At 46.1% G+C, this 27,818-nt stretch overlaps 1 protein-coding gene across 7 annotated transcripts; it reads left to right on the top strand.

The window, feature by feature from the left end:
* Window positions 1-69: 69 nt before the first annotated feature.
* On the top strand, window positions 70-27,275 carry mink1 (misshapen-like kinase 1). Of its 7 annotated transcripts, XM_084450024.1 has the most exons (32): window positions 70-234; window positions 1,314-1,387; window positions 5,430-5,495; window positions 5,931-6,113; window positions 6,375-6,485; window positions 6,626-6,716; window positions 6,831-6,961; window positions 7,088-7,142; window positions 8,391-8,469; window positions 9,412-9,587; window positions 9,826-9,895; window positions 10,008-10,221; window positions 12,439-12,546; window positions 13,141-13,227; window positions 13,861-14,037; window positions 14,826-14,996; window positions 15,365-15,631; window positions 17,444-17,523; window positions 17,614-17,717; window positions 18,032-18,123; window positions 18,834-18,985; window positions 19,192-19,309; window positions 19,504-19,620; window positions 19,700-19,811; window positions 20,363-20,518; window positions 21,706-21,849; window positions 21,995-22,129; window positions 22,298-22,398; window positions 22,619-22,768; window positions 23,726-23,885; window positions 24,102-24,241; window positions 25,086-27,275. In XM_084450024.1, exons 2-32 carry the CDS (start codon window positions 1,331-1,333, stop codon window positions 25,167-25,169), a joined length of 3,888 nt encoding a protein of 1,295 aa, XP_084306150.1. In that variant the 5' UTR covers window positions 70-234; window positions 1,314-1,330; the 3' UTR covers window positions 25,170-27,275. The 7 variants fall into 7 exon arrangements, with proteins under 7 accessions (XP_084306150.1, XP_084306145.1, XP_084306149.1 ...); XM_084450019.1 differs by having other exon boundaries at window positions 5,931-6,485; XM_084450023.1 differs by having other exon boundaries at window positions 5,931-6,485; window positions 15,473-15,631.
* Window positions 27,276-27,818: the final 543 nt, after the last annotated feature.

The raw sequence follows: 27,818 nt of genomic DNA on the forward strand, positions 1-27,818 counted from the left end.
CGCTTTGAAAAAAGAAAACAGTCGGAAAGGATGTGCAGAACAGGAACGTCACAGCCCAACCACTCAGAATCCGAATCAGAGAGAAAAACGGGGACAGGCTAAAGGAAAACATGGCGAGAAAATAAGTTAGCTAGTTTGCTAACCAGCCTTTGCACTGTATGTGTCGTTGGCAATACGCAGGAAGCTAGTTATCTACCTAACTAGCTAATTACTTTGTTGAGTGAGTGATATCTCGTAAGTACGAACAACTATTTTCTATCGCTGTTCTCCATGTCGTTCATTGGCTAACGTTATGTTGTTGAGGGGCCAAGACGAGCCTGACGACGGGGTTTGTTTGCTTCCCCGGACAAATAACACAACCAGACAACCAGGGGCGACTGTCAGTGGGTGCAAGTAAAGGATTTTTAAATTCTTTTTTATTGACATTCAATGCATTTTGTTGCTTGCTGTCAGCGGCAAACAAGCCTGTCAGCTAGTAAGCAACGTTCCATTTTGAGGAGCGCGCGCCATTCCCTAGCAGAGAATCATTTGGCTGTTCTGGCTCGAGGCATTGTGATTGAACAGGTAGCTCTGGCTCGAGGCTGCCGGGGGATCTGTTGACTTGTGCGTGGGTAGGTAGCAATGGCAGCCTGACAGCAACTCTGCTGCGGACAACCGTTCTTCACTAGTCAGTCAGTGAGCCTGCTAATGTTATTTAATGTTGTCTGCCGTTATTAATTGTGCCAGCAAAGTAATGTTTAGCGAGACATCTAGGCCACTTTGGGTATTTCAACTAGTTTTGCTTCAAAAATTCGGAGCAGTTATTGACGGATTTTTTTTTAAAGATTGTGTCGAAGAACTGCATGCAGCAGGGGGATACGCAGTGTTGCCAAAATGAGCGCTCGTGCAGTAAGCGAGTGCAGAACAGTATCGGTGGACAGGAGGGGTAGCGCGTCATGCTAATGTTTGCAGTTAATGTTGTCTATTACAGCTAACATCTACTAACTGTAGGTTTAGTGTATTGAATCAAACATGTGCGGCACGCAGGTAGCAATCGCCTAGTCGGAAACGCCACCGCGGTAGTTATCTTATTTACAGTCGCCTGGAACCGTGCGTCAGGCTGGCTTTGTTTGGTTCGTCTTGCAAGCCAAGCAAGCAGGGTTACACTCTAGTGGCTTTGTGAGTCTGCTTGGAGATAGTTCAGTCGTGAGCTGTTTTTCTGAAATACTTTTAAGCCAATCAAAGCGACATTTATAGTGAGCAGGAGAGACAGCTGTTATTTGCCATACCTGTCATCGCCGATAATTGTGTACTGTAACTTGCTTACTCGCCAGCTACAACTTTTCCAGCAATGTCTGAAAACGCCCCCACACGAAGCCTGGATGACATAGACCTCGCAGCTTTGAGGGTAAGTCAACTTGTTAATTACTTTGTAATAACTGGTAAATGCCATATTAAAAACTGTCTGAGGAGCGACCCAAAACTACACGTTTGGGGTTGCACCGACAAGAATGTGAGTGGAGATCTCATATGGGCCAATTGGCAGTTATGCTTCAGTCCTAACCTAAGCACAAAATGTCAGGGCTCTATCTGAAGATAAGCTTATAAGCTTTCAGTATTAAAGCTACCTTCAGTTATTTGTGCATACCAGAGGAGAGTGGATCAGGGCCACCAACAAATAGGGCTACATGTAGCAAATTAATTCAACCTACTGGATTCCTAGTTGTTTTTTTAGGTTACAGTGAACATTTGGCATAGTCTACTACTGTTCTATCACCTTGGTTTAGTGTGTTGTCATAAAAACTACAAGGAAGATGACAGGTTTGAAAACAGGATTGTTTCTCTCTATGCCCTCTAGCAAATGCAGTACAGTGAATTACTGGCCAGACCTTTTCAGGCAGCGCTATTTAATACTCCTTTCTGAGAGAGGGGAGATGTGTGTGTGTGTGTGTGTGAGAGAGAGAGAGCGATTTCAGAGAGCAAGGATTCACATGAGTTCATTGTTTGATAGGTTGATGTGAGAATGAAAACGAAACAAGAACGACCTTCAGGTTACATGAGCGTTTTATCAGCGTCTCCAAAAGTTATCGAGTTCACATGATGCTTATCACACCACCATTGCAGCATTGGGCATGCATGTGCCGGTTGTAAACAGGCCCTGACAGTTATTTATGAAAATAATTGGTTCCTAAATAAACTTTTCAAATGCATTTATTTAGGGCTGCCTGTCTTCAACCAAAGGAAATATTAGTCAGCCTGTTTTCAGGCCTACATTTCCAAATTAGGGTAATCCTATTCATAAGTAAGTGTTGTTGTTGTTGTTGTTATTATTATTATTATTATTAGTAGTAGTAGTAGTAGTAGTAGTAGTAGTAGTAGTAGTAGTAGTAGTATATTCTATTAGGATAGTCTTTTGGTGTAGGCCTGCTAGACCAGGCACTTCCACTCGACCTCAAGTTGGTCTACCCTGGATCATATTCCATAACCTCTCATTTTGTCCATCTATCCAAATGATTTAAATAAATGCACTTTCCAATGTCTGAATAAAATCATGAGTCGTAGCGTGCTCCCCATTTGAGGTGACAATATGAGTCTTTGGCAGTCTTTTTCTAGTCTTGGAGTTCTGGTAAAACCAAACCTGTTTAATATTATCTTAAGTTTTTAGTCTTCATGCAAATGACCTGCATGATCCCAGTCTTTGCAAAATCGTTTAGTCTGTGACTAAAGACTCCACATGTCTTTAGATCTTGATGTATGTTTTGAGATTGGACTTTGTCTAAATTATATAATGCTGCCGCTGTGCAGAATTAATTTGTCATCAGAGATGCTTTTTGACTATTATAATGCATAACAGAATAACAGCACAGAAGTAGAATAGATTAGTGGAACATAATAGAATAGAATAGCCTAACAAAGTGAAATAACGATAGGCCTACATTTTACAGTGCTGCGCAACCATCATCCATTTTAGAGATAGAGAGAAAGTGTACAGTAACTGGAGTATATATATATATATATATCTCCACCTGCATACATTGAGTCTGTATAAAATGTATATAACTATACAAGTGTATAGGAGTAAACAGTATATATGTACTATATATATATGTATGTATGTGTATATATATATATACGATTTTTGAGATTGGGCTGGACTTTGGACCCTGTTTTTCAGCACCCTGTTAAAAATACGTTCCATGGTATGGAAGCAAGTCAGTCATCAGTCTTAACATAACAAACCATATAATTAGGAAAGACGTAGTCTATTTTATTAATGTAATATACCCTATAGCCAATTTTTTTGTCTAAGCTTTGTGATTGCTCGACTAGAATCTTGGTCACGCAAGAGTATTTCGACCAAGCAATTCCAGCCCAGTACTCGAATCCTACAATGACATGCTGGGCTGTAAAATTATATTGTTATAATTTACAATAGCCGAACACGTGTCATTATCAAAACGAGATTGCCTTTGCCAGCTCACACGAGGGCAGAATCCAGGAAAACCAAAACAGATAACCCCTTGCAGCGTTCACGGAACTTCACAGGTTTTGACAACGCAAACGCTGGGGTCGTGTGAACGGAGGTGCAAACAAGACCCAAAGACCCGTGTGGGGAGGGGGGCGAGCTCTTGTACCCCAGGCCTGTACCCACAGTACTGTACCCACTTCCTGGTATGCACACACAAAAGTAGCTGATTTTGTGTCCACACGAGTAGGTAGTAGAGTATTTTGTGTACTACTGCTCAGTGTTGTTTGTTTTTGGTAGTACAAAATGTATGTGATGGAAAATTAAATTGGAGTTCTTTGAATATAGCCCCTCATGAACCTTTTAACACTGCCTTGATGGAACAGGTAATGCAATTGGTATGACCAACTGTGACAGCCATTGTAATTGTTTAGTGTCCTTTAGAGCTCTTAGTTGTAACACTGTGAATTCCAGTACCAATTTAACACAAGAGAGCCTAACTTGTAAACTGATTGTTAGCTTTTTTCATTTGTTTGCCTGTAGACCCACTAGTGTGGGTGTAAGTGAATGTAGGCTTAAGAAAAACCACTAGAGAATCACATTTTTCATGTCACTGCAATTGTAGTGTCGGGCAAATAGCCTACTTCTTCTTCTTCTTTCCTTTACAACGGCCTTACAAAAATTCTTCAGCTCTTCAAAGGTGCAGATTCAGATTCAGAGTTTATTCGTCACATACACAATACAACGTAGTGAAATGTAACAGTCGGCTCCATAGTAGATATACACACAACAAATCTGACACAACAACAGACAAAAACAATAACAGATAGAAACAATATACATTCATAATGTCAGAGGGTTATTTCAGTTAAAAATAAATATAAAGTGCTGTTACTCTGTAGTAAGTACTGTGCTCACAAGTAGTAGGCTGTGTTGATGTCCTGGAGTCAAGTGTAGACTGTCAAAAATTGAGTTCACTTCCACATTGCTCCACTGTGCGAACTCTCATGCTGTGTTATTGTTGACAGTCTATTGCTGTTTCTCGTCTCTCTCTCTCTCTCTCTCTCTCTCTCTCTCTCTCTCTCTCTCTCTCTCTCTCTCCCTCAGCTCCACCCATCCCCCTCCGTTATCTCTCTTCTCCCACTGTGTTGGAACGTGGGCGACACCACTGTCTCTCCCTCCTCCTCTCTCTGGATACTTATATTAGCGTCCTCCATACCTTTTATTCCCCCTATTTCTCCTGTCTTCCTGTCCCTCTTTATTTTAGCCCACATGTACCACGTACGCATCTTAATCTGTCACCTGCTTCTGCTTCGGTAGCTCACATGTGATTGGTGCTTTTGACTGTGCAAAAGGTTGATTTGTCCAAACCCCTTATGTTCATGTCTGTGATTTCATGCCCCTCCAACTCCTCACATGAATGCGTCATTCTCTTATAGACCTGTCTCCCCTCCTGTCTTCGTTCTCTCTGTTCAGAGGCAAAAACACTTACATGTCGGGAGGAGACCCACCCATTATTGGAACCAGATGAAAGCTGGGTGTTCACACTGTACAGTTACAGTGCAGCTACATTCTAAACCCCGAAGCAGCAGCCCCAACACTGTCCCTAGATCCTACACTGGCTATATTGAATCTCAGTGTGTGAAACCGGTTGTCTGTTTTCACTCTCTCCAGGGGAAAAACGATGATATTTAATACTTGGTTTGAAGTATCCATTATCAGCACCACCTGAGATGTCAGCTGGGTGGAAACTGACGGGGCTCATAGTAATTCCCCTATCTTTTAAAGTGAGCTGTGGGCGAGATGTGTCTGTCTTACCGACAGGCAGTGCCCGGCGCCTCCCTACTCGCCATGGTTTCTGCGTTAAAGCAGGACAGCAGCTTATGTTTGCATGTATAAAGTTGACGCAGGTCTAACTCCTGTTTTTTCCACTTCTCCTTCCTTCCATGTCTTATTGTTCCTCTACTCACTCTCTGTCCTCCAGGACCCAGCCGGGATCTTTGAGCTGGTTGAGGTGGTGGGCAATGGCACCTATGGACAGGTATACAAGGTAAGATATGCCGGGTGGAGGCAGTGTTGGGACTGTATAGAAATGTGGGAGAGGTTGGACTCTGGGGACGAGACGGTTGAACCACTGAAAGAGGGTTGAAGATGAGATTGAGGCCTCCTTGAGTGTCACTACAGTAAATCTGAGATTACAACAGATTAGTGCAGATGTGTTGAACCACACTGAAGCTGTCAATCTGAGCTACAAAGAGGGGCAGTGACAAGAGAGGGAGGGAGAGAGAGGAGGGAGAGAGAGAGGGAGGGAGAGAGAGAAAGAAGGAGACATGCTGTGATAGATAATACAGCGTGACACAGATAAATGGTGAAATTTTGCGGATTTTTGGGCACAAAGTTATTTTTAGAATCAACAGCTGCTCCACTAAAGTTTCTCGTTTTGATTGACTTGTTAAGATGCTGACGTCCGCTCTTTCTCACTCAGGGCCGTCACGTGAAGACTGGCCAGCTGGCTGCCATCAAGGTGATGGACGTTACGGAGGAGGAAGAGGAGGAGATCAAGGCGGAGATCAACATGCTGAAGAAGTACAGTCACCACCGCAACATAGCCACTTACTACGGCGCCTTTGTGAAGAAGAGCCCGCCAGGACACGACGATCAGCTCTGGGTCTGTCTCACAGCCTCCCCCAGTTTGTGTGTGTGTGTGTGTGTGTGTGTGTGTGTGTGTGTGTCTGTGTGTGTCTGTGTGTGTCTGTGTGTGTCTGTGTGTCTGTCTGTGTGTCTGTGTGTCTGTCTGTGTGTCTGTGTCTGTCTGTGTGTCTGTCTGTCTGTCTGTCTGTGTGTCTGTCTGTCTGTCTGTCTGTGTGTGTGTCGCTGTGAGTGTGTGTATTTGTATGTCCTCTCAAGTGTGTGTCCTGTCTCCTTGCAGCTGGTGATGGAGTTCTGTGGGGCAGGCTCTGTGACAGACTTGGTGAAGAACACCAAGGGCAACTCTCTGAAGGAAGACTGGATCGCATACATCTGCCGAGAGATCCTCAGGGTGAGCCCACCTGACATGCAACCAGACCAGGCTGTGTAGAACCCCAGATCTGATGGTCCTTCCCTTGACTGACCCCTCTGACCCTTCCCTGTGTGTGTGTGTGTGTGTGTGTGTGTCTGTCTGTCTGTCTGTCTACCCAGGGCCTCTCCCACCTCCACGCCCACAAGGTCATCCACAGAGACATCAAGGGCCAGAATGTGCTGCTGACCGAGAACGCAGAGGTCAAACTCGGTCAGTTCACGAGGCCCCTCTTAACAAAACGGTGAAAACAAAGAGGGCCTGGCCACCGCTGTCGGTACTGACCCTACCCCCTGTCCTCTTCCTACCCTTTTCCCTCTGTCCTAGTGGACTTCGGGGTGAGTGCTCAGCTGGACCGGACCGTGGGGCGCAGGAACACATTCATCGGGACGCCATACTGGATGGCACCAGAGGTCATCGCCTGCGACGAGAACCCCGACTCCACCTACGACTACAGGGTAACACTCCTCTCCTTTCTGTGTGTGTGTGTGTGTGCGTGCGTGCCTGCGTGCGTGTGCGCGCGCGTGCGTGTGTGAGCGCGTGCACGCGTGTTTGTATTCACCAAGCCACCTTTGTCTCCATAGAGTGATATCTGGTCCCTTGGCATCACGGCCATAGAGATGGCAGAAGGAGCCCCTCGTAAGTGAAGAGCAAACGCTCGCCTCCACAACTACCCACACGCACACACACACACACACACGTTTTATTGCCCTATCCATCTCCCCACACACAACAGCCGATATTAATCTCTTAAAACTCTGCCTGCACATTCTGCATTAAGCGCGCATAAACAGAATGTATGATACTCCCCCTTCCCCTTGATGAAACCCTAGCCCTGCGTCATCCCCGCCCCCTCCACACATCTAGACCCGTGTTTTCTGACCGATGGCTTATCCACCGCGCTCACGTCGGAAATGAGGTGAGCTGAGGTGAGCTGGTTATTGATCTGCGGTTGATACGAAACCCGAGCGTATATCAAAACCACACAACACACATCGTAGCGCGCTGCTCTGACTCGGCTGTGTTGATACGGGGTCTGCCTGGAGAGTAGGAGTCTGTTTCTACGCTGCAGCCAGGAGCCCCTGCAGCTCCGCCTACATGACACCACCTATACTGACTAACAGGCAGGTGCCGGCCGTCGTCGGATGTGCTGTCATCAATTATGCAACATGTAGTCACTCGCTTGATCACATTCACACTGACACTGGGTTTCTGCTGCTAACTGTGTTATGATGGTTGTTAGCATTACTGTTGTCATTCAAACCTGACCAGCTACCTCTAAGCTTGAGTAGAGAGATATCCCTCAAATGGCCAAACGAAGGCAATTTTGTGTTGCTACTACATGTACAAAATAGATAGTATGTGCAGGTCCCTGCTTTTATTATCAATATACCATTGATTATACAGATGCATATGACATGATTCACTCTACACAAGAGAAAGGACATGCTAACATCTAATCATAACATTGTCACGGAAAGTGCTGAAATGAAGAGGCAGTTTGCCTTGGGCAGTATCAGTATCAGTCATGTCTGTGCATAACGTCCCCTGAGTGCCTAACAAAGACTACTGCCTGTGGAGCTGATAAGCTGACCAGACAGGTTTAGCTAGTTTCCCCCTGAAGATGTTGGTTAACGAGCATTTATTAAATTATTTCTCATGGGGACGAAATGGTAACTGTTGGCTGTTTGTCGTAGGAAATGTGCATGGTGTATGGTAGCTATTGGACATGTGATCCACTCCCCATTGTTCATTATGATTTATGAACAATGGTCTAGTTTTTATTTAATCAGATATTGTATCAATATTTAGTCCTGTGCTGCTGTGGTAATGTTGGTGGTGGTCTAATGTGCTATAACCTGGCCTCCCTGCACTGTCCCCCTGCAGCTCTGTGTGACATGCACCCTATGAGAGCTCTCTTCCTCATCCCCAGGAACCCCCCTCCTAAGCTCAAGTCCAAGAAGTGGTGAGTGCTCTCTTGGTTCCTGCTGCTGTTATTTTCCTGAAACTTCAGTTTTATTTTAGGACACAGCTATTTTTTCCGCAGCTGGCTCCCCGCCCTCCCCATGACTGCAGTGGTAGGATTGCTAACCATGTGCTCATTTAGAGAACTATTTACAACCAGGACCAGCTGATCAGTCTCAGAGTTGTATTATGCTGGACCTCTAAAAGTGGAACTGCATCATACTGTTCATTATGGCGTTGGTATGTTCGAGTCTGCAAACAAGACAACCCGTAGTCTAGCACTGTATGTCTGGGGACAGGTGGGAAGGACCTCCTCCCCTAAATGCATCCAAAGGCTTGATGTGGCATTTACTCAAGAAATAGTATAATTTACGGAAAATTAAAAAATACAGCTGAAAATACAACTCCCACTACCTGTAGGTGATCCTAGAGGGTGGAGGGAATATAAGGACATTTCTTTTTTTATCAATTATCAAAATCAATTTAAAACATGAATAATGTAATGATTGAATTCTATCCTTCATTGTATGTATGTATATATATATATCTATTCACTTTCTTGTTCTGTATTTCCTTGTGCTAAATTAGGATGATGATGAATATATATATATATATATATATATATATGTATTTGTGTATCGATACAGTACAGCTTAAAATCGATACAGTATTGCAGCCAAAAATTTAGCGATGTATTGCTGTATCGATTTTATTGCACAGCCCTAATTGTTCACTGCTCCATCTACCCAGATATGCCCTTTCCTCTCCTTCCTCTCTCTCTTTCCCCCTGGGGACTCTGATTCATGATGGAGGAGATGCCAGTCCTCCTGGCAACCACAAGCCAGCTCCCAACATGTCCTCTCCCTGCTGTCCTCCCCTCTCACCTCACCTCACTCTGTCCTTATCAACCCTCTCCCCACACTGCCCCCTTCCCACCCCGCAGGTCCAAGAAGTTCATCGACTTCATCGAGGGCTGCCTGGTGAAGACGTATCCCAGCAGGCCGTCCACAGAGCAGCTCCTCAAGCACTCCTTCATCAGGGACCAGCCCACAGAGCGCCAGGTCCGCATCCAGCTCAAAGACCACATCGACCGCACGCGCAAGAAGAGGGGGGAGAAGGGTGAGCCGGAGAGAGGGTTGCTCTGCAGCTCTGGGTTGGACCTGAGCTATTTTTGTATAACTTGACATGCGGAGGGTTATGGGACGAGGGAGGAGTGTGTATAGTGGATTTGTATTGACCATGATGCCCAGCCCCTCCTTCCATGTAGGACTGTATAATCCCCTCCCACCAGGACTGTATATTATCCGTCTATAGTCAGTATATAATCTAATTTCTCCTGTCTTGTCCCTTGTTCCAGAGGAGACGGAGTATGAGTACAGTGGGAGTGATGAGGAGGATGAGAACCGCGGGGATGAGCGGGAGTCCAGGTAACCGTTTGGCCATAGTCATATATAGTGTAAGCACCATCACCTGTCACGAGATGACCGCCGTTCCCTCTCTGTCCCTCTCTCTGCTTGTCTCTGTTTGTGCGTGGCGCAGTACCTCCATCCTGAACGTGCCCGGCGAGTCCACGCTGAGGCGGGACTTCCTGCGTCTGCAGCAGGAGAACAAGGAGCGCTCGGAGGCTCTGAAGAGACAGCAGGCCCAGCTGGCCTCCCAGCGCCGGGACCCCGAGGAGCACAAGAGACAGCTGCTGCACGACCGGCAGAAACGCATAGAGGAGCAGAAAGAACAGCGCCGCCGCCTTGAGGAGGTAGTTTAAACACGCACACACTTACGCACACACACACGCGCACACACTCACACACACACACACACACACACACTCGGTTTTATGCAGACACGTGTTTGGCCTTTCACTAGCCCCTCACACGACTGCTAAGTAACCTTACGGTACTAGCAGTCCCTTATCCCCCCATTAGCGAAATCAGCAAACGCTTGTCTTCTTCTACTCTGCTGCGTTCTACTGTGCAATCACAGCGCACCACCCATGACAGCAGCGTAGAAGAAGACAAGCATTTGCCGGTGATTCATTTTGTAAAAATATGACCGGTTTTGAGCGTAAGATTTAACATGTTTATTAGCAGCGCATTTCTTTCAAAACCATGCGTTTTTGAAGACGCAACCCTCCTGCTTCTGTGAGTACCTTTGAAATTTCTCTGCAATATTTTATCGAGTAGTTTTGATCCGATAAGTACCTCTGGGTATGAGATGCGCTGTACAAATAAAGCTTTGATTGATTGATTGATAAACCAAGTAAACACACATTCACACAATAACACAACATACCAAGAAAACATGGCTCTACATTATCATCCTGGGCTCTCTAGTAAGTGAATTCTCAACTTGTTTTTGAAGCTAGCAATACTTGTGTTTCACTTATGCCACTTGGAAGACAGTTCCGTGCCCAGATAGCCCTATATAGGACAGTTCTTTTCATACTATTATTAGATTTTGCATATGGTAGATTAATCAACCCTCTACTTGCCCCTCTTATGAAATGCATGTGCACATTCGATCTGTAGGTTATTTTGTTGAAGATAAAATTGGGATTCTGAGTTAAAATGACCTTCTGAAAAAATATAAGTTGGCAGATAGTATTTTTTTCGACATTCAACCATTTCAGACGTTCATGCATAATACAAACTTTAGACCTATAAGAGCAGCAAAGAACTAGTCCAGCTGCTTTGTTTTGTGCCACTTGTAACATATTAAGCAGTCTCTTAGAAGCAGAAGCCCACACAACAGAACAATAATCTAAGTGGCATAGGACCAGAGCACTGACAATTTGTTTTAGCAGTGGGAATGGAAGGAAAGATGCACACTTTCTCATAATAGCAGCTCTACCCATTTTGGAGACAGTTTTAGTGATGTGATCAGACCATGATAATGAAGCATCAAGCCAGAGGCCTAGGAGCTTAGCTCTTTCAACCTGCTGTATAGGTTGACCTGCAATATATAAAATCAGTGTAGGTTTACATGCTAGTCTTTGATTGGACCCAAATGTCATACAGGCAGATTTAGAAATGTTAAGAACCAGCTTGTTTGATTTAATCCAGTTGTGTAAAATGTTTAGTTCACTGGTCAAAACCTGGTTAAGTTCTGAGCAAGAGTTTGCAGCATAATAAAGGTTACTTAGCAGTCATGTGAGGGGCTAGCCTTTCACAATCCATGACCAACATGCTTTAGCTGGCTTTATCCCACCTTTTTGAGTGCATGAATCACCAGCCTTTTTAACCCAGCTATATGCGTCACTTCGAGTGCTCGGGTTCTGTGCCTACAGTTGTTCTAAGGTGGTAAATCCTTCTGTAGGGGCTATCACTAGATACAGTACACCAGTACACACTAGATTATCAACAGGCCAGTAATCATCTTTCCTCCTGGGCGGGAGAAAATACAATGTAAATAGACAATAGTTGTACATGTAATATATGTCATTAGCAAGTTCTATCTTGGTACATCAAATAGGTAGCCTATGAGGGGAGTTGTTTTAATAGGCTGTCTGAGATTTCCTTTGAAGGTGGCTTAAAACTATTCAGGTTTACACCAATTATAAATGAACAACCGGACAATTGTTTGAATCGCTGAGCAACATGGTCTCAGAAGGATCGCTGGAGAGCAGTGTGCATGTGTGACTCACAACCTCCTCCTCCTCCTCCTTTCAACACACCTTTCGGTGCAACAGGAAAGAAATGTTTTTCTCATATGTATGACAACCGCACTAATGTACTGAAGTGGCCTCTGCTCATTTTACGCTCTCCCATCATCCCTCTCCCTCTCTCTGTCTCCCTCTCTCTCTCTCTCTCTCTCTCTCTCTCTCTCTGTCTCTGTCTCTCTCTCTGTGTCTCTGTCTCTCTCTCTCTCTCTTTCTCTCTCTCTCTCTCTCTCTCTCTCTCTCTCTCTCTCTCTCTCTGTCTCTCTCTCTCTCTCTGTCTCTCTTTCTCTCTGTGTCTCTGTCTCTCTCTCTCAGCAACAGAGAATGGAGCGAGAGCTGGTGAGACAGCAGGAGAAGGGCCCCCACCGACGACTCGACGACATGAGGAGGGAGGACGACAGGCGACTGGCCGAGAGGGAGCAGGTAACCAACCACAGGGGGGCGCAGGACCCTGCGATCGGCCAATCAGACGGTGGCGTGGGCGTGTCTCGTCTCGCAGATCCGCTGCAAACCGCTCTGGCTGTGGAATGTCCGTGAGCAGGTTGCCATGGCAGCAAGGATCTAAATTAGTGTATTTATTCAGGGATGAGTTTTCTGCGGGTGAGCTCTGCCTGCTTCTCCTTCTCCTCCTGTTTCTATTCTACCCTTAGTAACACCGTGACTGGCGTTATACTGTAACACAACCACCAAAAGCTACTGAATTACCATGTAGATAGAAACTACTACTATCAACTCTTTCTTCACGATGACTAACTCACAACAGCAGGGAATACTAGCATTGTCAAGTATGGCATTGTGCCATCTTAACAGTAGAAAATCTTATGAGTACGAGTTTAGTACCACCTGGTGACAGCTAATGGGTATTATTTAAATGTGGAAACGATAGCTGCATGATACCAGTATATTGGATACATATGACACCAGTTCCCCGTCTATATTGGGACTCTTTTTTTTCATCTCTCCTCTTTTCCGTGTTCTTTGCTGTCCCTGTTCTCCCCACCTGCCATCTCTCTTCAGGAGTTCATAAGACATAAGTTAGAGGAAGAACAGCGGCAGTTAGAAATCCTTCAGCAGCAGCTGCTACAGGAGCAGGCACTGCTCATGGTAACTCCCTCTCCTCTCTCCTGCACACTGCTCATGGTAACTCCCTCTCCTCTCTCCTGCAGTCCTGTCCCCCTCTCCCCTGTCTGCAGTGTGTTTACCCTGTACTACTCTTCTCCTCCCTGCTCCGCGCCTACCCCTCTCCCCTGTACACCTCCAGCTCCTCCTCCTCCTCTTCGTCCTCCTCCTGTCCCAAACCCTCCCCTCTCCCCTGTCTGCAGTGTGTTTACCCAGTACCCCTCCTCCTCTTCCTCCACCCCACCCATCGCTCTCCCCTCTACTCCTCCTCCTGGCCTTCATACCTCTCACCACTAGAGGATGACAAACTGTAACTGTATGTTGCCCTAGAGAACTGTAAACTGGTGTTTTTACACCTTCTATTTGAGCAGAAAAGCACCTTTACAGTCACCAACCATGAGTGAGAAATCGTATATAACGTTACCCTGCATGTCCCCATGTTTGTGAGATTGTGTCTTTGGGCTGGCAGTATTGGAGTGTGGTCTCTCAGGGTAAGGTGAGCGTTCTCTGACACGTGTGTATGTATGTGTATGTGTGCGTGCGCGTTTGTCTGTGCGCACGTGTGTGTGTGTCCATTTGTTTGTGCGTGTGCATTTGTGTGTGCGCGTGTGTGATCAGGAGTACAAGCGTAAGCAGCTGGAGGAGCAGAGGCAGTCTGAGCGTCTGCAGAGGCAGCTGCAGCAGGAGCATGCCTACCTGGTCTCCCTGCAGCAGCAGCAGCAGGACAAGAAGCCCCAGCTGTACCACTACAGCAAGAACCTGGAGCCCAACAACAAGCCTGCCTGGGCCCGCGAGGTACTCCCCCCCCCCCCCCCCACACACACACACACACATACATACACACACACGCACAGCCAGGACTACTTGACTGAGATACAGGTGTGGTGTGTGTGTGTGTGTGTGTGTGTGTCGTCGTCGTCCCCTCACAGCCAGGACTACATTACTGAGATACCCCCCCCCCCCCCCCCCAACCACAGCCAGGACCACATGACTGAGAATTTTCTATGTTTTTTTTTAATGAAACGTGATTTTAAAGGTCAGAAAATCATAATAATTAATTGGAGAGATGTATTCTAAATTTGTGGATAGTGCAGAGAGAGCCTCCCCGCGCAGGCATGAATGTATTGTGCGAAAACGTCATAACGTTAACTAGCAACGGGTGCCACCGAGCTAACTTAGCTGTATAACGTTATGGGCTAGCTAACGCTGCCTTGCAAAACGGACAAATTTGTGGGGTTGGGGGGGCGCGGGTGTGTCACTGTTTTCAGAGGGGAGGCCCACATTGATGGAGTTTGGGAACCCATGATCTACAGGAACCATGGTCTACAGGAACCAATCAGGGACTGGGGGCGGAACAGCAGTTAAAATGCACATGTTACTGATTGGTGCCGTATTTTCATGGAAAACTCATCGCTCCAGACAGACTTATCATGAAAAAAATTTGCGATGAGTCTGGTTTCCCATGCTAGATACACCCCCACCGCCCCACAGTCAGGACTCCTGAGACAGCCCAATAAACACACAGGTTACAGTCAGAAAAACAACAATTAGCATTCGCTGACGTGCTCTCTCCTTTGTCTCAGGTGGAGGAGCGCAGCAAGCTCAACAGACAGGGCTCTCCCAAGATCTGCACCACAGTCTCCGACACCGCCATCCAATCCCGCTCAGACTCCATCAGCCAATCAGGAGGCGGCCAGGCTGCCCAGACCCCGCCCATGCAGCGGCCTGTTGAGCCTCAAGGCGGGCAGGGCAAGGTGTGTGTGTGTGTGTGTCTATGTTTGGGTTGATGTGATGGTGTGTAGTTCTGTTGTTGCGTCACAAGTAACAGTATACAGACGCATGCAGACATGTTTGACGAGTTCCAGTTGCGGCTGCTAGGAGAGCTGATTTAGATTCCTACCGCCTTTTTACCCGTCTCTTCCTTTTCAACTTTCAACGTTCTCTCTCCTAACGCCGCCCTTATTTACTGTCCTTCTCCTATTCCTTCCTCCTTTTCTTCTCTATTCCTCTCCTCCTGGCCAACCCACGGGCGCCACTCCTCGCCGCTCGCCCTCTCTGCCCCGCTCTGCCTCTCCTCTCCCCGCTGCCCACCCCCCTGCCCCGCGACCGCTGCCCTCCGCAGTTCCAGATGGCCCACCTGGTCCCCCTCAAGCCCTACGCTGCCCCCGTCCCTCGCTCCCAGTCCCTGTGCGACCAGCCCACTAAGACCATGTCCGCCTTCCCCACCCAGGACCCCTCCCCCACCCCCACACCCCGCCCCCTCCACTCCAGGGAGCTGGTGCGGCAGAACTCCGACCCCACCTCCGAGAGCCCCGCCCCGCTGGCCCGTCCCATGAGGGAGGACCGCGGCCCCTGGATGCGCCTGCCAGAGGCGGAACAGCCGCCCAAGGTGAGACTCCACCCCCCAGTGAACTCTGTAAAATAAAATAAGATACTTCCCCTAATAATCCCCGTTTTCAGCAGTGGAAAAAGTACAGCTGCAGTGGGAAAGCGGAATAGATAGAGAATATACATAGATAATATACATAATAGATCGAATTCAATTACAAGGAAAATTACAAGAATATTACAACAACAACAAAAAAAGTATATATATATATATATGTATATAGTATATAGCAGCGGAGGCTCGTCCATTGAGGCAGAGGAGGACAGTCCTCAGTTTTTGGAGAGAAGAGGGATTAAAATATAAATATATGCATGTATTTATTTATAATTAATATTTAATATGATCTCAGTTTTGTTCATACATCAGGTTTTCCCTATGGATAAAAACCCATTATTGAAATTCTAAAGCTCCAACAGTGACATCTATAACATGCAGCTGGAGGACCCATAGATATCTATGGAAGGGAGGAATGCCTCCCTTGGGCGTGTCCCTTAGGGGTCTATCAATGTAATGTAATTGTGATCAATGCATGCTAATTTGTGATTGGCCAAGACGCTGAAAAATTACCGCAACGGAGGGCAGTACTCTGAACAGGATTTAATGATTGACATTTTGTTAGTCCAATCACATTCCAGATTCACCACAGTGAAGGCCGATTGAGTCAGCGTCAGTGATGTCTGTGTTTCTCTTCCCTGTGCCATTGGAGACTTTTTGTGTGTTTGTAGCTCCATAATATAATACATCCGAAGTATTATGGGACATATTATACATCAAACTGTTTGTCTATTTGTCTTGATTCTAGCCATCTAAATATCCAAGCTGACATAAATACTTTTTGAGCTAGAGCCATCTGAACACGACAGTTCCACTGGCAGGCTATAGTCGGTAACGTTAGCTACGGGGCCTACGAGGTGCACGTCAGGCTACAGCATAGGCAGGCGCGCAGATTGGCTGGAGGCGCAAACTGTCGGCAACTCGTCCAAATCATTTTTAGAGACTGGGTCGCAACACCGGATCGGAGAAATGCACTGAAGAGCCTGGCTCCTGCTTGCGTGAGAATTGATCGCTTTGCGGTGCTTATTCCTCATCCAGTGATGGATGGGTGGATGGAAAACTTTCAACTGAATGTTCATATTGTTCTGATAATTGTAGGCTATAGCAACATAAGAGTGGCAGCTTTAACAGCAACCCAAATGAGCTAATCCCATAGCTGTACCATTGCTAGCTAGCCACGAGCGAACTGTTGGATACTGCATTTGCTGTGCAACATATTCCATTGTCCAGTTGTCAAATCTATTTGCCAACAGCCAGCACACCTGTGTCCCCTAATCAAAAACATTTTTCATATATCACCTAACCTCTCCAGCACCTCACCAATATGAATTATTTTCTCTCTTTAGAGAAGAGTACAATCCATTACATTATTCAGTTTTTCATATGCTAAAATTGACTGTAAATCCACATTTTAAAGCTGATATTTCAAATAATAACTGACTGAGGGAAAGTGCCCCCCGGCGCCCATGGGCGGTTCGCCTCTCGTCCTCCTGTCCTCAGTTTTTTGAGTCACCAGCCGCCACTGATGTATAGTATACTGTTATACTATAGTATATAGTATTACAGTATGCCTAGATATAGGATACATACATACATACATACATACATACATACATACATACATACATACATACATACATACATACATACATACATAGTCTGTATTGGTATATGTATAATAATGCATATCTGGTGGGTAAATGTGAATGTGAATGGCTGTGTGTGTGTGCGTGTGTATGTGCGTGGTGCCGTTCTCAGATCCCCCAGAGGACAGCGTCCATCGCGACGGCTCTCAACACCAATCTCTCCTCCGGCATCAGGCATCCAGTGAGAGCCAGGTAACACAGGTGGAAAGGACTGTGTGTGTGTGTCTGTGCGCGCAAGTGTGTGAGACCAGGTTCTTGATCTATTATCTCACACTGTGGCAGCAACCCAGACTTGAGCCGTAACGACCGCTGGGAGAGAGGAGACGGCATGAACATGGTCTCCAACCTGCCCCAGACTGGCTCTCTGGAGAGGCACCGCATCCTCAGTGAGTCTTGCCCCACTCTCCGCCTCTCACGATGGTTAAGGTGCCTGCACACTGCCCCAACCAACGCCAACCAACTCCCAACACCCAACCTTCTACAGCTAGAAGTTGTTGTTAGAATGTTGGAAGTTTAAATTTCAGCTGCAGAATCAATCCAGCCAACATCAACAGTCACCAGCAAACATGGCACACCAATCCAGTGTTGGTGTTGGTTGGCGTCGGTTGGGACTGTGTGCAGGCACCTTTAGATGTTAGCTAATGACGACATGACGTATCAGCATACAGGCTTCGAAATGCGTGTGTTATGTTTCTGTCAGGCTCCTCAAAAATGGACTCCCCCGTTCTCTCCCACGACGGGCGTCACAAGCCCGGAGAGTCTCGCACCTCGTCACGGCCCAGCCGCCCTGCTGTAAGTCACCCCAGCTCAAAAGAACCCAGCTCCGCCCAACTTGATCAGTGCTTTAATGTTCACACGTCTGCATGGTCACCATTCTCTACGGTTGAACACGTTAATTCAGGTGTACCAGGACGTTTATCATATCTGTTCACTCACAGATATGAGGTTTGGTTTTGATCTTCTCGACACTGGTTGCAAAATTCCAGGAATATTCACAAACTCCCATGGGAATTAACAATTCATGTGAATTAACAGAAATAAACTTATTCTATTTAACTATTTATTCTAGTTAATTCCCATTAATTGTGTATATTCACTGAATATTGCAACCCGAACTGTAACTTCCTGCGCTGACCTCTTCCTGGAAAACCCACCTACGCTAACTCCCGTTTCCTCTCTCTCGTTTTCCTCTCCGTGCCCGTCACTCACACCCTTTCTGTTGCACTCTTTCCTGTTGTTCCGAACCCTCTCAAAACCTGCCTTCACCTCCCATCTCCCTGTCTGCCCCCTCCACTCCTTCCTGCAATGCACAGAGTTACAAGAGAGCTATAGGAGAGGTTAGTACACCTGTGTGTGCGTGCGTGCTGCGTGAGAGAGAGAGCCACAGAAAGCTGCCCTGTAAATCCCCGTGTGCATCTGTATGCCTTCAGTTCTGTCACCCTTTGGGGGAAAAGCCCTCCTCTTCCCTCACAATACCCATGTCCTCTTCCCGCACCATCCAGGACCACGGCATGTACGCCAAGGAGCGTCCCGAGGAGCAGCCCAGGCCTCCGGTCAAGGCCAACGACTACTCGTCCTCGTCCGACAGCAGCGAGAGCAGCGAGGAGAGCGAGAGCGGAGAGGGGGCGGAGGAGGAGGAGAGCCCCACGGACCGGTCAGTACGCAGGAGGGGAAACGACTAATCTCCTTGACACCTCCCACCCTCATCCCGTTATATATTATTATTATATTATTACTATATTTACGTGTACTGCTATTTACTGCACTACTTCCGCTCATCTCCTGGGCCCTGTCACCCCCCCCCCCATATCCTGCCCCTCTCTCCTTCCTCCCCGACTTCCTGTCCTGTCTCTGCTGCAGTCCGCGGGACGCCGACTCTGACTCGGTCAACACCATGGTGGTCCACGAGGAGGAGGGGGAGGGGGGCGAGGCGGAGCAGGCGGGGGGCTACGGGGACCAGACCATGCTGGTGCAGAGGGTGAGTCATCTCCCGGGGGGGGGGGGGGGGGGGGGACATGTTAAACGGGGACATCACATCCGCAGACAAGACGGCATCACTGCAGAGCTGTGTAATGTTGGTCAGGTGAGGGACAGGTCCCTCTCATTGGGATCAGAGGCCTGTGGTTTGTGACTGTGGTCTGTGTGTTGCGCCCCCCCCCCTCTACCTGACAGACTCCAGAGAAGAGGAGTCATAATGGATACACCAACCTGCCGGATGTGGTGCAGCCCTCGCACTCCCCCACCGACTCCGCCTCCCACTCCTCCCCTGGGAAAGATTCCGTCTATGATGTGAGTTTGTCTACATCCCTGGAGATATGCCTGTGTGCGTGTGCGTGTGTGCGCTTAACCTCTTGTTCTGGTCCACCAGTATCAGTCCAGGGGGCTGGTCAAGGCTTCAGGCAAGTCCTCCTTCACCACCTTTGTGGACCTGGGCATGTACCAACCACCAGGGGGCACAGGAGAGTCCATAAGTGTCAGTGGTGAGTAAAGGGGTCATCTTACCACACTCTCACTTCCTTTTTTAGGGATGCACCGATATGAAAATATTGGCCAATAACATATTAACATTGCTATTATGGCCGATAACCGATATTTACCGATGTCAATATGATCTGTATAAAAACAAGTTTCTATGATAATCAAATGTTGTAAACAAGACAAATGGAGACAGTAAACACTGTATTTATTTCCAAAACATTTGGAAAAGCCGATAAATCATAGATTTACCACATTGTTTCCCCTTAACAACACACACAACAGCAGCAAAACACAAATAATCATCGGTTGTTCACATCGTCCCTGTTTTGCACATCAGACCGATATATAAAAAAAATGACTAACACCGGCCGATACCGATATGATTGAATATATATTGCTGATATATTGTGCATACCTGTTGTTTTTCTAGGTGTCCCATTATATATACAGCATGTCATTTTTTCCATTTGTGAGTGAGTCGTGGCTACATCTCACTAGTACGAGTTGTCTTTCTACTGTCCCTGATCCTATCCTGCCCGCTTGCTGCATGAAGGTCTGGGCTCTAGGTTCGAGCAGCTGAAGATGGAGGTGAGGAAAGGTTCCATGGTGAACGTGAACCCCACCAACACACGGCCCCACAGCGACACCCCTGAGATCCGCAAGTACAAGAAGAGGTTCAACTCTGAGATCCTGTGCGCTGCTCTCTGGGGTGAGGCGCCGCGCTGCTCTATGTTATGTCAGCTGCCTCTGAGCTGGAGCCCACTGTATCCTCTGTGTCCAGACAGGAAGAGACTGATGATTATCCTGTTAGGGCTGTCCAAACTAAACACCACATTTGATTATTTGCAGAATATGAATTCCTAAAAACATATCCCAAACGTAAGTTGCATCCACAATCTTCCCCAAGCGGACATTCTGGTGTATTCAGAATGACGAGCCCTATGCGTTGCCTGCAACTTATGTGAGAGCTGTGTGCCTTTCCCACAGAAGAGAAGATCATCTCTAAGGGACTCCCCAGCGAAGCTGAAAGAGACAAGAGAATTTCAACCTAGTTTTGAATTGTGTTCATAAGATAAGAGGAATGAATACTGTAAAACCTCCATTGGACACCGAGTACTGTAGCAAGCATTTATTAATCTGTTATACTGCATATCGTCTTTATTTTAATAATCATTACTTGAAAAAAATATTGCAGCATTTATCATGAAGTAGAGCTGGGAATTGTGTAAAGATGGAGGTAATTGGGGTGATTATCTTGGGAATGGAATAACCAGCGCCGGCCTCCAATAGGAGCTGAGAGAAATTTGCAGTTGAAGCAGATCAACTTACACAAAAGCACTTTATTGTAGCTGCAATACATCTTTCATGTGTTTTATCAAGGTTTGCCTAATGCCATTTCTTTTATTAAGGCCATTATTGGTTCATAGTTTATGAATTTCAACTGCGTAGTCGTCCCTTTTATTTCTCAGTACATTTCAAACACATCCACAGACAGTATTTAGCCCTGTGTGGATGCCAGTGTGGACTGTTTCTAGTTTCTATACAAATGGCCCTGTTTGGATGTTAATGTGGACTATGTTTCTGTATGAATGGGCGTTCAAGCAATCAAACAAGTGCATCGGGCCTAAATCTTTACAGCACACCATTACTTTTTGTAAGCTGGGTCTTGACAAGGAGCTCCCTCTTATATATAATATAATATTATATAAAGGCTCACAGCACTGACTTGAGGTCAGAAATTTAATAAGTCATTTTCTGTGTACATTTTAAGACAAAATACACTTAATATGCAAATATATTACAATATTTGTGATTTTTGGACAAAATATATTTTCAATGTAATCTCTGAGGCCATTTGACCCCCCTGTGCGTGCATCCGTGCGTGCGTGTCCTCAGGCGTGAACCTGCTGGTGGGCACGGAGAACGGTCTGAAGCTGCTGGACCGCAGCGGTCAGGGGAAGGTGTACCCTCTCATCAACTCCCGCCGCTTCCAGCAGATGGATGTCCTGGAGGGCCTCAACCTGCTCATCACCATATCAGGTGACCCACCTCGCCTCATCCACCTGCTGCCTCCCCTTGAGGTTGCTTAACTGTGGCTTAAGCAACCTCCAGGTGACATGATCCAGCCTTGCTCTATTTCTCCTGTTTGCCGTTGTAACTCCAACCGTATGTGTGTGTGTCCCAGGTAAGAAGAACAAGGTGCGTGTGTACTACCTGGCCTGGCTGAGAAACAAGATCCTCCACAACGACCCAGAGGTGGAGAAGAAGCAGGGCTGGACCACCGTGGGGGAGATGGAGGGCTGTGTGCACTATAAAGTGGGTGAGTACGAGGGGAGGAGAGGGAGAGTGCGCGTAATGGACACTACACGCCAGTACGCCACCGTGAACAACTATGAGCATCTATTGAGTGCTGTTCCATTGATATAGAAGCGATTCCAGCATCCCCCTATCAAATATCTCTAATCTACCTCGTTGTCTTTGGATGTAGTGAAATATGAGAGGATCAAGTTCCTGGTGATTGCTATGAAGAACGCTGTGGAAGTGTACGCCTGGGCTCCCAAGCCTTATCACAAATTCATGGCCTTCAAGGTAGGCCTCACATCTCTCCGTCTCATTGTTCGGGGGCTGCAGGGTTTTGTTTCCCTAAACTGATCAACCGTAACAACTCTCAATTAGTCTATGTTCACCCTCACATATTCACTCTCTCTCTCTCTCCCCCTCTCCCTCTCTCTCTCTCTCTCTCACTCTCTCTCTCTCTCTCTCCCTCTCTCACCTGCTCCTCATCTTGCTCTCCCTTTGGCCACTCTAGTCATTTGGAGACCTTCCACACAGACCTCAGCTGGTTGACCTGACAGTGGAGGAGGGTCAGAGGTTGAAGGTCATCTATGGCTCCAGTGCCGGCTTCCATGCCATTGATGTTGACTCTGGGAACAACTATGACATCTACATCCCAGTACATGTATGTAGTAGAGATCCGATGAACTGTTGATCAGGTTCACTCACTAACCATGGACTGTGCATTCCCACTGGCGATTTCAACCCGGGGTGAACGGACCTGTCGTTTCTCACTCGCACGTGAACCTTTCAACCTGGGTTGAGTCAACCCTGCTGGGGGCCAGGGTTGAGATTTTGAAAAACTGGGTTGAAATGCTCGCTCAGCAACCCTCCGGGTTGTAAACGCCAGTGAGAAATGACAAAGGTTTCTTACCCCGGGGTGAGTGCGTTCCATCTAACGTTCTATTTCACAGTGCAAGTGTGAAAACACGAAGGGTTGAAGAGTTCGCCCTGGGTTGACTCACCCTGGTTGGAAATTGCCAATGAGAATGCGCCTTTAGTTTAATTGAATATCTGAAACTGGAATCGTAATGTTATATTTTCATCTGCTGTCTTTGAGCGGTTGTGTGTATGTATGTGTGTGTGTATATATATGTATATATATATATATATATATGTATATGTATTTATATAAATGTCTATGTCCACCTGAAATGCTGCACAACAAATCTTACAGAGACATACAAAGTCTATTTCAGACATAGAAAGTCAGGGGCTTTGATCATTTTGGGCCAGGTCATGGAATATCAGGAAATTTTGTTTGTAGCTTGTTGAAATTTTAGTTGCCATTTATCAAAATGTAATATTTTCCACGCAGTACGCAGTTTTTCTTTTTGGGGTTATTTCCCATATTGCGTGGGTGGTTGTTATGGTTGCTTGGTTTTTCAGCACCCATTTATTCCCTTCCCACTCAAGTTTTTCCATTTCCATCATTCAGTATCTCATGGAAATTTATCTTTTTAATCATTGAAAGTCAGGGAAACATCAGGGAGTTCGACATTTAACATAGAGTGGGAACCCTGCATATACTGTGGTAGCAGTGCACCACCATGGCTTACCTGTCCCCTCCATCACGCGGCAGATCCAGTGTCAGGTGACTCCGCACGCCATCGTGTTCCTGCCCAGCTCCGACGGCATGGAGATGCTGCTGTGCTACGAGGACGAGGGCGTCTACGTCAACACCTACGGGCGCATCATTAAGGACGTGGTGCTGCAGTGGGGCGAGATGCCCACCTCCGTCGGTGCGGCTCACACAAACACACACACATGCACGCACGCACACACGTACATACACACACACACGTGTGTAACCTCACACACGTTTGCATTCACACACATATACGTACAGTACACACAGAGCGTCGCACTCACTTGCTCTTGTCTTCATTTTCCATCCTTTGTGAGTCGCCGTATTTTGATCCGTGTGTGTGTATGTGTGCACTTGTGTGTGTTTGCAGCGCACATCTGTTCCAACCAGATCATGGGCTGGGGAGAGAAGGCCATCGAGATTCGCTCTGTGGAGACGGGGCACCTGGACGGAGTCTTCATGCACAAGAGAGCTCAGAGGCTGAAGTTCCTCTGTGAGAGAAACGACAAGGTACTTCACACACAGCGCAATATCTCCTATCCTATAGGTGTTCGTACTGTACATGTGTAAATGAATGATGGGGATGTGAATGGACCTGTGGCTCAGGAGGTAGAGCGGGTCGTCTAGTGATCGTAGGGTCAGCGGTCTGAATCCCGGCTCCTCCTGTCCACATGTCGGAAGTGTCCTGGGGCAAGACACAGAACCCCAAATTGCTTCCAATGAGCAGGCTAGCACCTTGCATGGCAGCTGCCTCCACTGGTGCGTGAATGTGTGCTTTGGATAAAAGCGCTATATTAGTGCAGTCCATTTACCATTTAACATGCTAGCAAACTGAATAGTTTAAAGGACAATGCTCGTTTTTTGACAACCTGGACCTTATTTACGACATATTATAAGACGTTTGACTCACCGAGATCACTTTGGTGTAGTTCGGAGGCATGTAGAAGAAATTTAAAATCCAGCGCGAGCCAGTATATCCATGTAATGTCGGTGGTCGGTGCACTTAGAATGCAGTTTCTAAAAATCTATTTTCTGCCGCGAAACGGTTGTTTTCATCAATCTGTCTTCATGAATCGCTAGTTGTGCTTACATAGAGCATAGGCCTGTGGTGGGTTTTCACATGCCTCTGTAATATGATCTTTAGAAACGTCTTTCGAAACGAAATAGCTTCCTCACTTGCTCCAGCACGCATGCGCACAGCGTGCTGGAGCAACGATTGCGCGCTGTGCGAGGAAGCTATTTCGTTTCGAAAGACGTTTCTATAATATGTCGTAAATAAGGTCCAGGTTGTCAAAAACGAGCATTGTCCTTTAATACCTGCAGTGAATATCCGTCTGTTCTGTGCGTCTCTCAGGTCTTCTTTGCGTCTGTGCGCTCTGGAGGAAGCAGCCAGGTCTACTTCATGACCTTGAACAGGAACTGCATCATGAACTGGTGAAAAAGCAGCCGCAGCTGTGGACACGGTGTGGCCAAGAGTCTAGGGACAAGCTGAAGACCACCCAGAACCCACCACCACAGACACACGACAACACCCTTTCACTCAGACACCCACGCACGCACGCCTGCCTGCAGCAAATCCATTCCAGCCACAACTCCTCCAAACAGTCTATCACCATCTGACTTCTTCAGAGTCCCTTCCCACCACTCCTACTGAGACGGAACATGGGAAATCCCCATGGGCTTCACGTCATCTCTAATTTGTACTGTGTATATAATATACTCCTGTATTACTGTACCTCAGTCAGTTGGTGGACCTGTGTTTAGTCGTAACTATTTACTACCATATTACGGGGTATGTTTGAACATTCCTGATTGGCTATACATTTGAAAGGAGGCGGGACTTACCTCTTATATGTTTAGATTGAATTGTAAATAGATAGCATCTGGCATTTAAAATGGTTGATTTGTTTGACTGGCAGACCTGTATATTTAGCCTTCATGGTGTTGCCCAAGCTGAAGACCCTTGGTCATAAATTCTACTGTACTGGCGCACCCTAGAGGTCTAAAGAGTTATTGCAACGTTTCATCGTTGGAGCTAAGCAATGCTTCAAATTTCACTTAAAATGATTCTGAACTATAGTAAAAAAAATATTATATTTCATTTGAAAAGATTTTATTTGATTTTTGCAACCTGGGTAGATACATGACCCATGCTATTATAATGATATAGTCTGATTAAAGGACCAGACTGCTGTGCCGCTCCAGCTCTGGGCCTCTGTTCTTCTCATTTACTAGCCCCTCCACACAGAATGGCAACTGAGTTACTTGTGTGCCATTAGGAGGCATTTTAACTGATATATGATGTTTGAACTTTATTCCTGTGTCATACATATGCATCACATCTTCAAAGACTTTACCGTATACTATCTGTAATGTTGGTATTAGCGTACTGGTATTCTAATTTTTCTGTTATGATATTGCCGTTATATTGCAATATGCTGTTCATGTGCAGTTCTCGTTCGAAGAGAGGAGTTTAGGTTTAGATTTTTTTGTAAACCGTGGTTGTGGTAGGGAGTGAGGTGACTTTTTACTATGTGGGGGGTAGAGAAAGCTGATGTGACGGTTGGTTTTGAAGTGATGGTGATCAGTGATGCGAAACTGCATGAGTGATGTAGAAATGAAGTATATCACCGTCAGGTGCCAGTTACTGGTTCTTATGAGTTGTGCTGGAGCTCAGAGTCGGTTCAGTTCAGTTCAGTATATTTCCCCTCTCCTGTTATAGAGACCTACTATACTCTCGTCTTCAGCTTTTACCTTTGTTTTGTTAATATATTTGGATTAAGGTATGCGTCTGTGTGTGAGTAAGCAAGTCTGAGGGTTTGTGAGAATGGGGTTTGCAGTGGATACTGATCTAGTAATGGTAACTAGCAATAGCTGTGTAGTTCTTAAGCCAGAAATAATGAACTCCACTTAGTGATACTTGAGGAGAATGTGATGTGTTGTGGGATTTGTGACCAGATAATTCCTTTACACTCATTGGACACTTTTGACATTTTTACAAAAATAAGTTAGGATTTAACAGATTGTCTAATATATATTTGCTATCTTGTTCCCTACCAAAGTTCACATTTATTGTCTGATCTGGACATAATTCTCCAGACGGAACAATGATTAAGCTATATCACTATTTTATGTATGCTAAATAAATGCTACACACTAACATATATTTAATACAGAGCACCTATAAGATATTGTAACAGCTTGTAATAGATGAAATATTTGAGATATTACAGAAAAGATTGTTTGTAAATGGACATCTAAGCACTTTCATTATAATTGGCTTACATTTAGGCTATGCTTTCCCTGTGTCTGAATTCATTAGTACACACGTACAGTATGAACCATAAGTATCACAGTAGTAGCAAGTATCCAATTTTCCCTTCAGTACATGTTTGCTTTTTAATATCATTATCAGTAGTGTGCCGTTGTGACTGACATCTCAACTGTCATCTTTACACGCACACTCCACCAGGAGCTCTGGCTGGCAGTCATAGAAAGTCATTCTCTCTTAGTAAGCCAAGCAACCATGTTTACAGTTGAAGCAGTGCCTTGGAATGGGGAAGGAGTTGGGTGTGGGGGGGGGGGGCTTGTTCATCTTTGTGGGGTGGGGGGGTTGTTCATCTTTTCCTTAGCCCATTTCTATCATTTTGAACCCCAGGAAGGTGTTACCTACAAATAGATCTTAAGAAATACTTGCCTCTCGTTAAGAATGGTGTCCTGTGCCGGTTAAGTGCACTTATATCTAGTAGGAAAAAAACATCCTGTTGACTCATGAATTTTGATTTGTAATATGTGAGTGACTAGATTTCATGCTATGATGACTTAATTTCTACCTGTGGTAACTTCTCGTGGCCCGTTCAGAGATTAGTAATGAGTGAAAGCAAACCCAGAATTCCCTTTTCCAGTAAATTATATTCCCATGGTGATGGCTCTGTCTAGACAGTTGGGGCCATACAGAAAAAAACGATAGGCTATTACTCCACATAGTGGACAGGAGTTCAATAGTCTTTCATGTGCAGATGAAACTGAACCCAGTGACCTATGGGACAGATGTAAGGTCAGGAATTGCAGGCTCTTGAAACATTGA

Source organism: Borostomias antarcticus (genome assembly GCF_949987555.1).
Source record: "Borostomias antarcticus genome assembly, chromosome: 15".
NCBI lineage: Eukaryota > Metazoa > Chordata > Actinopteri > Stomiiformes > Stomiidae > Borostomias > Borostomias antarcticus.

Excerpts from the sequence above, each read along its gene's own strand:
- mink1 (XM_084450019.1), top strand. The coding sequence starts at position 1,331 with ATGTCTGAAAACGCCCCCACACGAAGCCTGGATGACATAGACCTCGCA. Across the intron at positions 9,896-10,007 it reads GGGGATGAGCGGGAGTCCAG|TACCTCCATCCTGAACGTGC; the intron begins GTAACCGTTTGG and ends TGCGTGGCGCAG. Across the intron at positions 22,769-23,725 it reads ACATCTACATCCCAGTACAT|ATCCAGTGTCAGGTGACTCC; the intron begins GTATGTAGTAGA and ends ATCACGCGGCAG.